The sequence below is a fragment of the Abramis brama genome (assembly GCF_963993115.1).
Source record: "Abramis brama genome assembly, chromosome: 7".
In the NCBI taxonomy this organism is placed as follows: Eukaryota; Metazoa; Chordata; class Actinopteri; order Cypriniformes; family Leuciscidae; genus Abramis; species Abramis brama.
Window position 1 is genome coordinate 26,058,449 of NC_139969.1, and position 13,967 is coordinate 26,072,415.

Genomic DNA, 13,967 nt, shown 5'->3' on the forward strand with positions numbered 1-13,967 from the left:
AACAATAAATTAGGCCTAATATTGTATTTTGCTGGAAATTATTACACTGTAAATTATGGTAATTTTTTTGTAAGGGGAGACCCTGCTGAAAAAAACAAACAAACAATAGAAAACATCACAGAATTTCTAATGGTTTCCACTTAAAATACCATTAAAACCATCACCTAATGGTTTCAGTTTCAGTGTTGCGGTTTTCCCGCAGAATTGGGCTACTTAAACTGCTGCGGGTGCATGTGGGGGTTCTCCTTCAAACAATGTAACAATATTTTTTTTGTTTTTTTTTATTCCATTACTTTAAGTAGTAGGCCTATGGTATTTTGGGCAGCAATTTCTGTGTGTCGGATTCGTTTGGTCTACTATCATTGCGATATAGGAGCTGAGCACATATAGCTGATGATGATGATGAGAGGGTTCCTCCCCCCTAAACACTCATTGAACACATGCACACATGCCCACCCGCTCATTCAGTCACACACCACTGATGCACTTGATCAACATGGGCTCCTGTGCAACCTGTTACTGCCAACATGAATGGAAAATATTACAACTCTGAATGATTATCTTTTCATTTTGTAAAGAATATTCGTTTAGTGAGAGAAATATTGTCAGTCAGAATCTGCCGAGACTCGAATCCAGCGCATGGAACGCGGCTGACGTGCACTGAGTGACAGGAGTATTGATCTTAATATGAGTTGGGTAGCGGAACCCGCGTGAAAGACGCCGTATTTTTTAGGACGGCGTTTTCGACTTTGGGAATTAAACGACAGGCTTCGCACGTAGGCTATATCCTACTCATAGAAATTCATCACCAAGCCTGTATAATTCTTCTGGACGTCGACTAAGCGGTAAGACATTTTCTTGTTCAAGAAGAGACGCTGATAATATTTCCAAATCACTGCCTAGTCTTCACAAAGCATGAAAAGCTAGCGTGTATTTGTTTAAACGATGTCTTTCACCACATTTCATCGTCTAATGCGCTTATCACATCCGGTAGGGGTAAAACCAGCATTGAGGTTCTCATTGCGCTCCTATTAGTACCTACGCATTTAACAGATTCATCACACAGTTAATGAAACAATGTAATTTAAACGGGTATTGTGTGAAATGATTAGCTTCCTAAGTCTTCAGAAAGTAAAACGTGACCTTGGTGTTGTGAAAAGCTCCAGTACAGCTGCATATAAGGGAAAATGGGACTGTGAAAACATCTTTTTTGTTTCCAGTGTCATGACTTGAGTAATGAGCCATTCACTGTCAAAAATGTCAAATTAGCCTATATAGTAAATGGAAAATGTTACAGTAAAACCTGTTAATTAGTTATCTGTAAGCTAGTTTAAGATATTGTAACAAAAATTTTACAAAAACTTAGTTCACCCAAAAATTCTGTCATCATTTCTGTCATTCTGTCACCCTCGTGTCATCCAAACCTCTAAGTCTTTTGTTCATCTTTGGAACACAAATGAAGATATTTTTAATACAATCAGAGCTTTCTGTCACTCCACTGACAGCTACGCAACTGACACTTTGATGCTTCAAAAAGTTCATAAAGAGATTGTAAAACTAATCCATATGAATAGAGCGGTTTAGTCAAAGTTTTCTGAAGAGACACGATCACTTTATATGATAAACAGATTTAATTTAAGCTTTTATTCACATAAACATTAATCAACTCACACATCAGTTGTGGTAAACGGAAGCCCATGCATGTTCGCTTGATGTGCGAGAACCAATGAGGTTCATTCTCGTGTTACGCAGCAAGTTTGAGCTTCTGCAAGAACCAATGAGGTTCATTCTCGTGTTACGCAGCAAGTTTGAACTTCTGCAAGAACCAATGAGGTTCATTCTCGTGTTATGGAGCACGTTTGAGCTTCTGCAGGAACCAATGAGGTTCATTCTCGTGTTACGGAGCACGTTTGAGCTTCCGCAAGAACCAATGAGGTTCATTCTCGTGTTACGAAGCTAGTTTGAGCTTCCGCAAGAACCAATGAGGTTCATTCTTGTGTTACGCAGCAAGTTTGAGCTTCTGCAAGAACCAATGAGGTTTGTTCTCGCGCATCAATCAAGTTTGGTTGAGCTTCTGTTTATGTTCGCTTAAGTTTATATGTGAATAAAAACCTAAATTTGATCTGTTCATCATATAAAGGCGATCGTGTCTCTTCAGAAAATTTGGACTAAACCGCTCAATTTAAATGGATCAATGGTAGTTGTGTGAACTGTCAATGGAGGGACAGAACTGGCTTAGATTTAATTAAAAATATCTTCATTTGTGTTCCGAAGATGAATGAAAGTCTTACAGGTTTGGAACGACATGAGGGTGAGAAATTAATGACATAATTGAATTTTTGGCTGAACTAACCCTTTAAAGGGATAGTTCACCCAAAAATGAAAATTAGCCCATCATTTACTCACCCTGAAGCCATCCTAGGTGTATATGGCATTCTTCTTTCAGACGAATACAATCTGAGTTATATGAGCGGAGTTATAATGAGCGTTCGTCAAGGTTATCAAGGGTTCAAGGGTTTGGTGTAAATCGATGCTTAGGCCGTCTGCCGGAAGCTAGTTATTTTAGTCGATAAAGTTTTGAATATGGATATTTTTCTTACACGAACGCATCGCTTCGCTTCAGAAGGCCTTTATTAGCCCCCGCAGAGCCGTGGAGCACTTTAATCATGAATAAATGCGCTTTGATGGACTTCCAAAGTCATACAGCCATTCACTCCTATTATCAAGCTTGGAAGAGTCAGGACTATTTTTTTAATACAACTCAGATTGTATTCATCTGAAAGAAGAATGCCATATACACCTAGGATGACTTCAGGGTGAGTAAATCATGGGCTAATTTTCATTTTTGGGTGAACTATCCCTTTAATTTCAAAATTCTGAATTAGTTTATAATTTACATTAAACTTACCACAGAAACTGATTTCGCCAAGTACATGTTCCTGGATCAACATCTTTGTTGATCCTGGAACAATATTCCATTCAACCAATCAGATTTTAGGGTCAAATGTACAGTTTATGTCAAATTTAGTCTTACAACCAGGGTTAGGTGTTTCTACATTAGTGTTATTAACCTATCATTTCCCTTTGAGTTTAGGGATAAGTTACAAGTTTTAGTGTCAGATGTAGTGTTTGTCTTTATGTGCTCTGTCTTTATTATTATTGACCACAGTTGCTGGAGAAGTGAACTTTGATGAAGTTTAAGTCATCATGTGGCCTTCCATTGAACCACCTGTGTTATTCCCAGTAATTTAATTACATTCAACAATAACAAACAGATTCTAATAGCTCATTAAATGGCATCTCATAATGCTTGTTACATTAAAGTTCTGACAACACTTGCAGTTTATAATAAATTATGCCACTCATTCTGTTTCTTCACTACAGGTAGCTTCCCAGCCGTATGAAGAAAGCACCCATTAAGAAGCAATGCTCTTTTCCTACAATTTGCTGATAAGGACTTGGCGGTTGTGAGTGGGGTTGTGGCAGCAACGCTGTAACTGTGACCCTCGCCAATATGGTTTGCAGTGAACAGAGTTCTGGCACATCAGTGCCCAAAAAGGAAACACAGACCCGCAAGAAGCGGAAATCCCGCCCTCAGGGTCTACCTTCTCCTGCCCTTTGCTGCGCATGCGGATTGTGTATTATGTTGGCGGGCATCAACATCACCTTAGTGGGCGCCTTCGCCTTCAGCACGCTTGTACCCTCTAGCAATCCCCCAATCATCATCGGACCGATACTCTTGCTGGTGGCGTTCTCCTTCTTCGGGGCTTGTTGCATCTGCAGCCGCTTGCCTCCGCCTCAGAGCTCTCGTCGGTCCAAAGCAGGTGGCGGTCTGGGCTTTATGGGTCGGGGCGGAGGGGGGTTAGGTGGAGGGGCAGCATTTGAGATCGAGACCAGCGAGCACACAATGCAGGACACCACAGCTGTGCAGCTCAGCCCCACCAACTCCCCCTGCTCCTCTCACGCCTCCAGCCCCGAAAGAGAGGCTCCCGCCACTGCCGCCAATGCCACCGTCCCCGCCCCGGAATACGTCCCTCCACGAGCCTGCAAGCTCTTCACTATGGAGGCCAACGGACCCAGCTCAGCAGCCTTTTCTGCTTCTACAGGGGGTGGAGGGGCGGTCCGGCTCACTTTGCCCTCAGACTGCGCCGCCACTTAAAGCTACCAATTTAGGTCGCTCTCTGAAGAAGGGCTGGTATTACGTTATGTAAATAGTTTTCAGAAGGGAAGACAAGCACTGTGTGTGAAGAATTCATTTGATTAGCACAGCTGGCTTGCGCCACAAGGTGCAATAACAATTGAAACGTTCGCATAAATCCAGCAGGTTGCTTTTTGGAGTCTGCGAAGCCCAAGCCATGTGTTCCCTAATAAAAATGACAGAGGTATGTGAGAAGCATATGAAGAGCTTTTTGTGTTCTCTTATGCTCTCGTATCCAAAGAGAGAGAGCCTTGAAAGGTGAATCACTGTGGCGTGCTTCACATATTCATACTGTGCCACTGTTACTCAGAGCATTCACAGTTACTGCGCTCAGAAGAGACAGAATCAGCTGTTGTGTAAAGATGGCTTTGGAGACGAGCCTAAGAAACAGAGCGGAGAAAGACATTAGACTGCGCATTGTCATATGTCAGTGCACAGACCAAAAAACAGAGATGTTGTATATTTTCTCTTAAATATTTTGTCTTTGTCATTTTAAACATTAAAATACATTCAAGGGTAAACAGACTTTTTTCGATGACACTCTGTGGCCAAACACTTTGGATTTTGTCTTTATCGGATGCTTAAAAAAAACCGCGACACTGTGCGGAAGTGCTGATGTTTTTTTCTTGTGACTTAGAAAACGAGGTTGCTAAGCAGTGCCATAGTTCGAGTTCAAATTGGACAGGTAGTTCGACTTCAATGACAGACGGAATAAACACTTTTATAGAAATTAAAATTATAAGCGTATCCGCGTTATTCAGCTGTACTCGTTCTGTTGTTGCAGTTTGTTTGTTCATGAGAGATGTGACATTATTTAATGAACCAACAGCCCATTTTTCTGTAAGAAAGAAACTAGCCGCAAGCCTTCAGTCTTTATTTTACACTGTGGTTTATAATGCTGCCAAGTAAAACGATATTTCTTTCCCTTATGATTGCCAAAGGCTGTTTTCTCCTCCTAGTATGCCTCTTCTGTTGTCAATACCTGTCTTAACGTCAACAGCACAGTAACATCTGAATATACTGCCTACATCTGCTCACAGTATTCCTCCACAAAATGTCTCACTGTCTCTGTGCCCCCTGGTTTTCCTTTGCCATTTGAAAGCAAGAGCCAGAATTGTTCTCAAACATGCCCTCCATCACTGACCCACACTGATGGTTCAAACCAAACAGCGAAATAATTTCCCTCATGTTGATTCTACCAGAGAGTTCAGCTAAAAGCAGCTTTCGGTCGCCGAAAAAGCAAAGGACATTATCCAGTTATGATTTTTAAAAAATGAATACGATCTAATGAAGTTTTTAAAAGTAGCCACGGTTTTAGATTTTCTCTCGTTGTCATATTCATCAGTTCCAACCAGATAAAAGGGCTGATTTTTAATGTAATAATTCTGTACTGGTGTTTTTTTTTTCATTTGCATCCGTTTATGTACTTTCAGCTGTGTAATATAGTGCTGTATATTTATTATAAGTCATATGGGTGATGAGTGCTGAAGAAAGCGCAACATGTATTGCATGCTTACAAAAAGTGCATCAAAAATCCTCAATGAATTCAAGAGAAACATTAAACTCATTGATCCGCTTGTTTGTCACAGGATTGTGAGCTTTCCATGTAGTTTTAGGGAAACAAGAAGTTGGATAGGGAGCCGTGGAAACATTGGCATGCTTATATAATATTAGACCCTACAAACTACTATACGTCCATCTTTGTTTGTAAGCTGCTATTTGCCATCTACACATCTGCTATAGTCTGAATGAATTGAATGCTGCCTTAATAATGACAGTGATCTCAGGATCAAACCAGTGAGGGCTACTCAAATGTCAAATGAGAACATTTGTTAATGTGGTATTGCTGTGTTTATAGAGATGTGTTGTTCATTACTTTCTACCATGTGTGTTTTCAAACAGGTATTTAAATGGAGGGAAGTGAAATGAGATGCAGGTTGAAAGGTTTTGATAATGCCGATTTGCGTTATTGTTATTAATTTGGCAAAAGGCCACGTTGAGTGAAATGTTTTAAGTATTGTTGGCACTGAAAAATTGAATTGTGTTTTGTAAGTTGTACACATCATAATTATACACTGTTTAACTCCCACATGCATAATTCAATTAGAATTGTGTCCACACCTGTTTTGACTCCTGTCTTTTCTGAACCCTTTTCTTTGTTCTTTTGAGTATATCTGTGAATAAAATGTTACATTAGATAATGAAAAACCACTATTGGCATGCCAGAATGTACATTAAAGCAAGATTCTTAAATGCTGTTTGACATTTTGTCATTTCAAGCAATATAACACTGCATTTGCTGTAACGTGTGGCTACAATGGTTGCGAGGCTGATCCCATTTACTTCACTGGACTGACATGCTATATGGATAGCTCTCTCAAACAAGAGGTTCAATTACTTTTCACATATGCTTATCTGTTAAGAAAATAGTATGTGAAGAAGCAAGCTCATAGCTGAAACTGTGTTATTAACTGGAATGTTCACTTTCTAGTCACAAAACCAAATTCAGCCACTAGAATCTAAAAACATCATGAATATAAAAAGGATTTCACAAGGTTTAGTGTGATTTCGTACAATGTGACTCAAAAAAAAAAAAAAAAAAGTAAGCAAGAAGGTCCACCCCTAAATGTAACTGTCAGTGGGGTGTAAGCAGATGATGGGGCGTAGTTTGTGGGGGGGGTGGGAGGGATGGGGGGGAGATAACCCCCCAATATTTAAATCTATGCATTACAACCCCCCCAATATTTATACCATGATCACAATATCAGGAAGCATACCCAAACTTCAACCCCCCCAATGTTCAAACCAAATCTACGCCCTTGAGCAGATCGTTCAAAAACGTACAAAAATAAGATCGTACAAATTCATAGATTTACTTACCATCTTTAAAGCCCCCAAGAAATTCACAATTCTTGCTTTTTTATGGAATACTGCATTCATCATTTCATTCAATTATTTATATAGCACAAATAAACACATTGTGTAATGTAATCATTATTAATAATTTATCTGTGCACATCATTTTCTTTCTAAAATGATGTAAAATTCAGCATGATGATGTGTTCACTGGTGCAAGGGGACATGAGATCACACACTGAAAAAAAAGTGTTGTCAGTTCAACTCAGAAAATGCACTTCATGTGGTTCATTTCCACCTTGATGTCAATACATTAAAAAAATTAATTCATTACCCTTACTTAATTGAAGAAATTTTTACACATAACTTAATTTAGTTTATTCAAAATAAATCAGTTTAGTTGGGTCAACAGTGTCATCATTATGTACAATGTATACAATCGTAAGCCTAAGTATATTGTAGAGCGTTTGCCACCAACGGTCTCTACGATCAACAACAGCTCACGATGCTTTTAAGAAATGCAGCCCTGGGCAGTGGATCTGTACTTCCCAGCATGCTTTGCAAGGGACTGCATTAGGAGAGTAAATTTACAGTGTTTTTCAGTAAATGGAAAGATGTTGGTAGTTTATGTTAATGTTTAATGTTCAGTTTTGTTGGACATTTAGAGGAGTTTCTGTTATTGGCTTTTGTGGCTACTATTGTGCTGAGGAGTAGCACTGTCAATTGTGATTTTAACTTTGATGCAACATAAAGTGTATAATAACCCCAAATCACAATTTCTCACTGAAGCAAAATTTGCCAATCAGCAATGACTATACTGCCCTCTATAGGTGTGGTGCAGTCGTAGTGTGCATGTGTCCATCCTGAGCTTTATTGGAAATTGTATATTGGGGTCAATGTAACTCAACTGAGCATACCCTTGTTTTATGTTAGCCTACATAAACCTGATTGAATTAGGTTACAACCACAAAATTAGAATTTAGGTAGAATCAGGGTAGAAATACCTCCTTAAAGCAACAACTGCACGTTCCACAACTATCCAACAATCCAATCAATTCCTGATGAACAAAATCAAGTCCCGCCCTACATTTTTTCTTGTTTGAGAAGCTGTTTCACTTGGATATACGTCACAATAGGGAAGAAAACATTATTGTAACTTCCGTTTCATGCCGACTTTAAAGAGTACCACTTGCCTGCAGCTGAATATCCCAGTATATCAGGGGTGTCTTACCCTGCCCTGAAAAAAAAAAAAAAAAAAATCTAAATTGTAAAAAAACAACAAAAAAAACAACAACTACAATTTAAGACCAGAAACGCGTCACGTAACTGTAAGAGTTGAACTGATTATGCGCTTGTTTGTATGGAAGTTTGGGAATTATTAACTTATGCTGCCTTCACGTGCTAACGGAAATTTCCTACTTCCTACTTCTGAAGTTGTGATTACAAGTTCTTCGCATTTGAGTGCTGTGTTGTTGGAAAGAACAGAAACCATGGAGGACAACAGGTTTATTCTTTCCTATTGGTAAAATCTTATTAAAGCCAAAATGATACTTAACGTTCCATTCAATGGCAAACATTCACCACACTATCTATGGTCAGCTTGCTGACGACTCTGGAATTTAGGGTCAAATACAGGCTATTTTTGCTGTGTATAGGCTAATACATACAATACGCTTCAAATGATTATTCATACATGTAAATATGCACTAGTTTAACAACGAGACAAGGCGATGTAGCGGTTGTGAAAAAAAAAAAAAACTAATAAAGTATAGTAACAGCAGCAAGTTGGAGCTAAACTCTGCAGGACAGTGGCCCTCCAGGACCGAGTTTGGGCACCCCTGCAGTAGGCCTATATAAAGGAGACTGTGGCTATAGTTGTGACACTGCGAAGTTGTAGCAATGGCTATATCTCGGTAACTAAAAACGTCCAATGTGTGTTATGGTTTCAAACACCTCATTCAACCCCCTCTTAAATTAACGTAGCCTAACTTTTGTGCTCCAAGCTAAATTTTTGCAACACAATACAACCACACTGCAAAACAGACAAGGCAACTAGCCTATAATATGAACAACTAAGCTATATAATCAAATGTTGTTACAAGTTTAAAACATTTTTGTTTCATCCACTGCTATGTTTGTCCAAACCACGTCAACCTGTTTTCAATTTGTGTACATTTTTTGAAGACAACACTTGAGACATGCAGAGTTAATACACCTACCATGCTGATAACATTAGGCTACACTTGGTTGCTCGTGAAGCTGTAAATTCGCTTCAGCTCATATAAGTGCAATGTTCCAATCAATCCAGCCCGAAATGCTGAGAAAGAAAAAGAAAATTTGTTATGTGTGTGTGCTTAATTGTCAATTTATAAAACGTGACTGTGTTCTCCAACGGATTTTACTGGCAGAGAGCGCCCTCAGTCGTTCTTTCATGAAACTACAGGTCAGAAGCATCAACTAAATTTAAAAATAATTAAATATGGTTCACGACAATCTGGTTATTAAAAAATACTTACCTACTAAATTATAAATAAAAAAAAGGATTTCATATATTTAGCACTTCCACACTCCTTAGGCATCTCTTAGCTCAGCTTTTTTTGGTTAAAAAAAAATTCTCGGTTTGTTTCAGCAGTGAAACCTTTTTCCACCAGAGGGTACTAGTCACAAATTTATTATAACACTAGAATCTTTTAGCTTCATCTGAAACTACACAATATCTCGACCAGTTCCTTTGAGTTGTGTCTGTTAGAATAGATCAAATAAAGCTAGTTCCTAATCTCTGATGCATATGTATTGTTCTAATAAGTATGAAAAACACAAATTCACAGGAGTCTGAATGACAGTAAATTTGACAAACAATTTGCTTCATTACCACATTAAACCATATTAAGCTTTTCTCTCCATTGGGAGAAGTGCAAATACCATGTGTATTACATTTTTGCATATGCATATGCATTGCATATGCATTAATGTATCTGAATCACATGCCATCTTAAACATGGTAAATAAATTAAGTATGTAAAATAAAGCTGCTGATCTGCTGCTAATAACGTCAAACCTGTCTTGATCTGTACTTTACCTGTATAATACATTTTTTATTTGTACCATACATTTTACAATAATATATTATTACAGTAATATTTGTCGTAGAACAATAGCAGAGAAAACAAGACAAGACATTCCTTTATCTCTTTTGATATGAGCCGTACTCTTTATACTAGAGAAGTCATTAAGTTAATTTAGTGATTACACATTCACATTGCTATCTCTTTTTACCTGAACCATTTAATTACATTGTGATGCAATAAAATGCTTGCATTATTATACCCACAGCTGTTTCTATGTCAAGATGATTTGATCAAAGAGCAAAGTTCTCTTGAAGTGCAAGTACTTAGTGTAAGAGTTTAAGAGTTTATCTGGCCATGCTCTAGCTTCTGACTGGATTTAATAAACGTGTTTATCAGTAGCACTGTCTCTTAACTCAGCTGTCCTCTGAAACCATTCTTAGTTACTCAACAGAGTCACTCGGGGTCAGTTGGCCTGACGGCACCTCTAAAATACAGCCTGCTTTGAAGTTTGTCTTCATGTTCCTTTAGCCAAGAACAACGATAGCTGACACTACTCAGCATGAGCTCTTCTGAGAATGTGTTCATGTGTCGTTACAGATGTTTGCAACACGTTGGAGGTGTTGTTTTATTACAACAAGAGTAAATATGATTAGTCACATGCTAATCCTGCCCATCATACATGACCCAGCATGACTGTATAATGATTTACTGTCTGTGAGGATGGCAAACCGTGCAGCGATGTAATGTAGTTGTAATGTGGAATGCAGAGGTCACAGTGAAGGTCGTCCTCCTGATCTACAATGACTAAGCAACTGAAATGCAAAAAAGTGAGCAAAAACAACAATCACAACTTGGACAACAGTGTTGAATGATGACTATGATTTTTTTCATTAATTCATTCATTTATTTGAACCAGCGATATACTGAAAGAGCAAAACCATATTTTTATGCTATTATATTGCTTTTGAGATAGTGTTGTTATTGTTAACTAAATATCTTTAAAAAGTTTTTGTTGATTAAAAATAGCTTTAACTTGAAAAAACTTTACAAATATTGCCTAAAATGGCTAAAACTGAAATAAAAATAAATTAAAGCTAAATAGAAATAAAACAAAAGATATATACAATTAAATCTGATTCAAAATATCTATAAATATAACAGTATTTAGATAATATTAAGATAACACTGTTTTGAGAAATGGTTGATATGGTGTTCATATGGGGTTTCTTCAGCCTTGTGGACTTTTTCTTTTTTTTCTTCTTTTTTTTTTCTTTTTATGATAATTTCTTTCTTTTTTTAATCTGTTGTTTGTATAAAATGTAAATATATGCACATATTAACATATATTAATACAACAAATAGGCTTTTAGTAATTAGATTATCTTATCGTAATTTCAATGGTTAATACTTTTTCAAAAATTTCAATCATATTTATTCAATCATATTTTTTTTTCCATGATGATTCTCTTATTTTAAGATTGAGGGTCTGTGGAAATTCACACACTATATACATAAGAGGCATATGAAGATACGATAACATTTATACATATACATAAGAGGCTTATGAAGATACAATAACGTTTTCAAGTCAGTTTAATGTGACCTAAACATAACAAAAAGCACAAACAGCACAAACTTGATTCTAAATCTTATTTTTCTGCTCCAGCCTTGTGTATTTTCAAGTGAATATTCTCTCAGAAGAACAGGCAAATTTTAGTGTGGTTTTTGGGATGCGGCAGCCTGGGAAGTGAAGGTGCGGAATGCTAATGAGCAGTGGATTGAATGAATGAGTCAAAATATGTTTGGACAGTCTGTTACTAATTACCACTGCATATGCATTTTTGCAGAAGCACGTTTTCATACACAATTGCCTAATATGATAACTGGCACCCAGTCTTGGACGGCCCTTTCATGCAACCACATACAAATGTAAGTGTCATGTACACTGTCTGTTATAGACTTGTTTGTAATTTGAATAGGCCCAAAAACAGCAATAGTAATGACTAAAGAGTTGTTATGCTTAGTCAGGAATATATGTATAAGGTGTCAATAATGAACGCTCTCAATACCTATGAGATATTTTATTCACTAACCTCTGCTTTTAACCCAGATTTGACTAAACCTACCAAACGAAGTAGAGAAGGAGAGTTGCACTGTCTGCAGATGCGTGTGACTCTGTGTTTGTGTGGTAGTATGGCGTGATTCTCTTGTCTGAAATCCCTTGTGCTCCCCTGAGGGACAGACGGGGTTCCTCAGCTTTCCCGATCCGCTCAGAACTGGACCGTGGCGGTTTTTCTCGGGAGAGTGTGTGTGTGTGTGTAGGTGTGTGTGTAAGAAACCTCGTCTGTGTCCCCAGCTTGAGTGCGTCAGGGAGGGGCTTAGAAAGAGAGAGAATAATCAAGCAGAAGAGATTAAGGAAAGACGAGCCGCAAGAGTTCAATGCAAGCAGACAGCGGTTATGTAACCGTGGCAAAACTAACCCAGCTCTTTAATACGGAGTATACTGGGAAAGACCAGTGGAGACTGGAGCTCTCGCATGAGAATGGCCTCACTGCTGTTTATCAGTTTACCATTATTTGAAGACAAGTACGTCTTGCTTTGTTCATCTGGCATCTTGCTGATGTAAAATTGGTTATGATAATATTCATAATGCGCATACATATCAATGTTATCTCTTCTGTCTGGATAGAGGTGTATCTGCACTGTATTAACATGTGCAATATTATGCAAATCATACATATTGTTTCCATGTTCTTTATGTGCAAATTTGGGTCACAACACAATTTTTTTTTCACAACACATTTTTTGCAACACCAAAGCTATGCAATTTGGACTGAAAAATAGATCTTCCAATATTTTAACATTTATTAAGTGCATGTTCCTTCTAGTTTTTTTAACATGTAATTATTTTTTTTATTTTTTTTCGACTTTACATTTTTATTTGACTGTCCCTATGCAGCAGTGTTATTTTGAATATTATTTACATATTATTATAGTTTTTTGTAATATTTTAAACTAGGGTTTTCTGTTTTATTTTAATTATAGTTTGTTTTTTTTTTTGTAATTCTGTTATGTCCTTTCACATTTGATTAGTTTTAGGTTTAATATTACTATTTAGTTTCATTTATTTTAGTTTTAGTTTTGTATTTTCAGTTAGTATTTTCAGTCAGCAGCCGAGGAAAAATTTCTCATTTTTGTTTACTTTAAATTTTTCATCTGATATTTTTGTTTTATTTTATTTCAGCTTTATTTCGATTAACAAAAATGGTTTAAATGGTTTTAACTAATGATAATAACCCTGCTATGCAGAAAAAGTCATAATAATTTCTTTAAAATTGATATAGATAATATTCACAACGTAACATTTTTTATTGGTGATGTTTGTTTAGATTGCAACATCAATGCTATAATTTAAGGTGTGGTTAATTTGCACAGAATTTTCCAAGAATGTTCATGCACAGGCTTCTGTTGCAGGGAAACACTGTGATGGGAATTAAAGGGCACCCTGGCACAAAAACAAAATGTGTGAGAGTTTCATATAAACTGTTTAATAAGGTGGTTTTTTTTTTTTTTTTTGCTCACCCAAGCCATTAGGAATACCAATGACCCTAGACAAAGAGTAGCCTACAACTCTGACCTCCCTCCAGCCTATAGTAAGCACAAGTTATACAAATGATCCACTGCTGTTGCGTAAGCTTCTTTTCAGACCCCTCAATGCGAATCATCAAAACACATCCTGAGAAATACCATTGATGTGACTGACTGCACTCTTGCTGCTTTCAAACAGAAGTGCTTTACTATGATACGAGATGCTTGGCAGAGATTCTGTGTTGCTCTGGCCATTA

At 37.3% G+C, this 13,967-nt stretch overlaps 1 protein-coding gene across 1 annotated transcript; it reads left to right on the forward strand.

Moving 5' to 3' along the window:
• Positions 1-470: 470 nt before the first annotated feature.
• tmem275a (transmembrane protein 275a) lies at positions 471-6,322 on the forward strand. The gene is made up of 2 exons (XM_084120172.1): positions 471-845; positions 3,385-6,322. Exon 2 carries the CDS (start codon positions 3,515-3,517, stop codon positions 4,157-4,159), a length of 645 nt encoding a protein of 214 aa, XP_083976298.1. The 5' UTR covers positions 471-845; positions 3,385-3,514; the 3' UTR covers positions 4,160-6,322.
• The last annotated feature ends 7,645 nt before the right edge of the window (positions 6,323-13,967 follow it).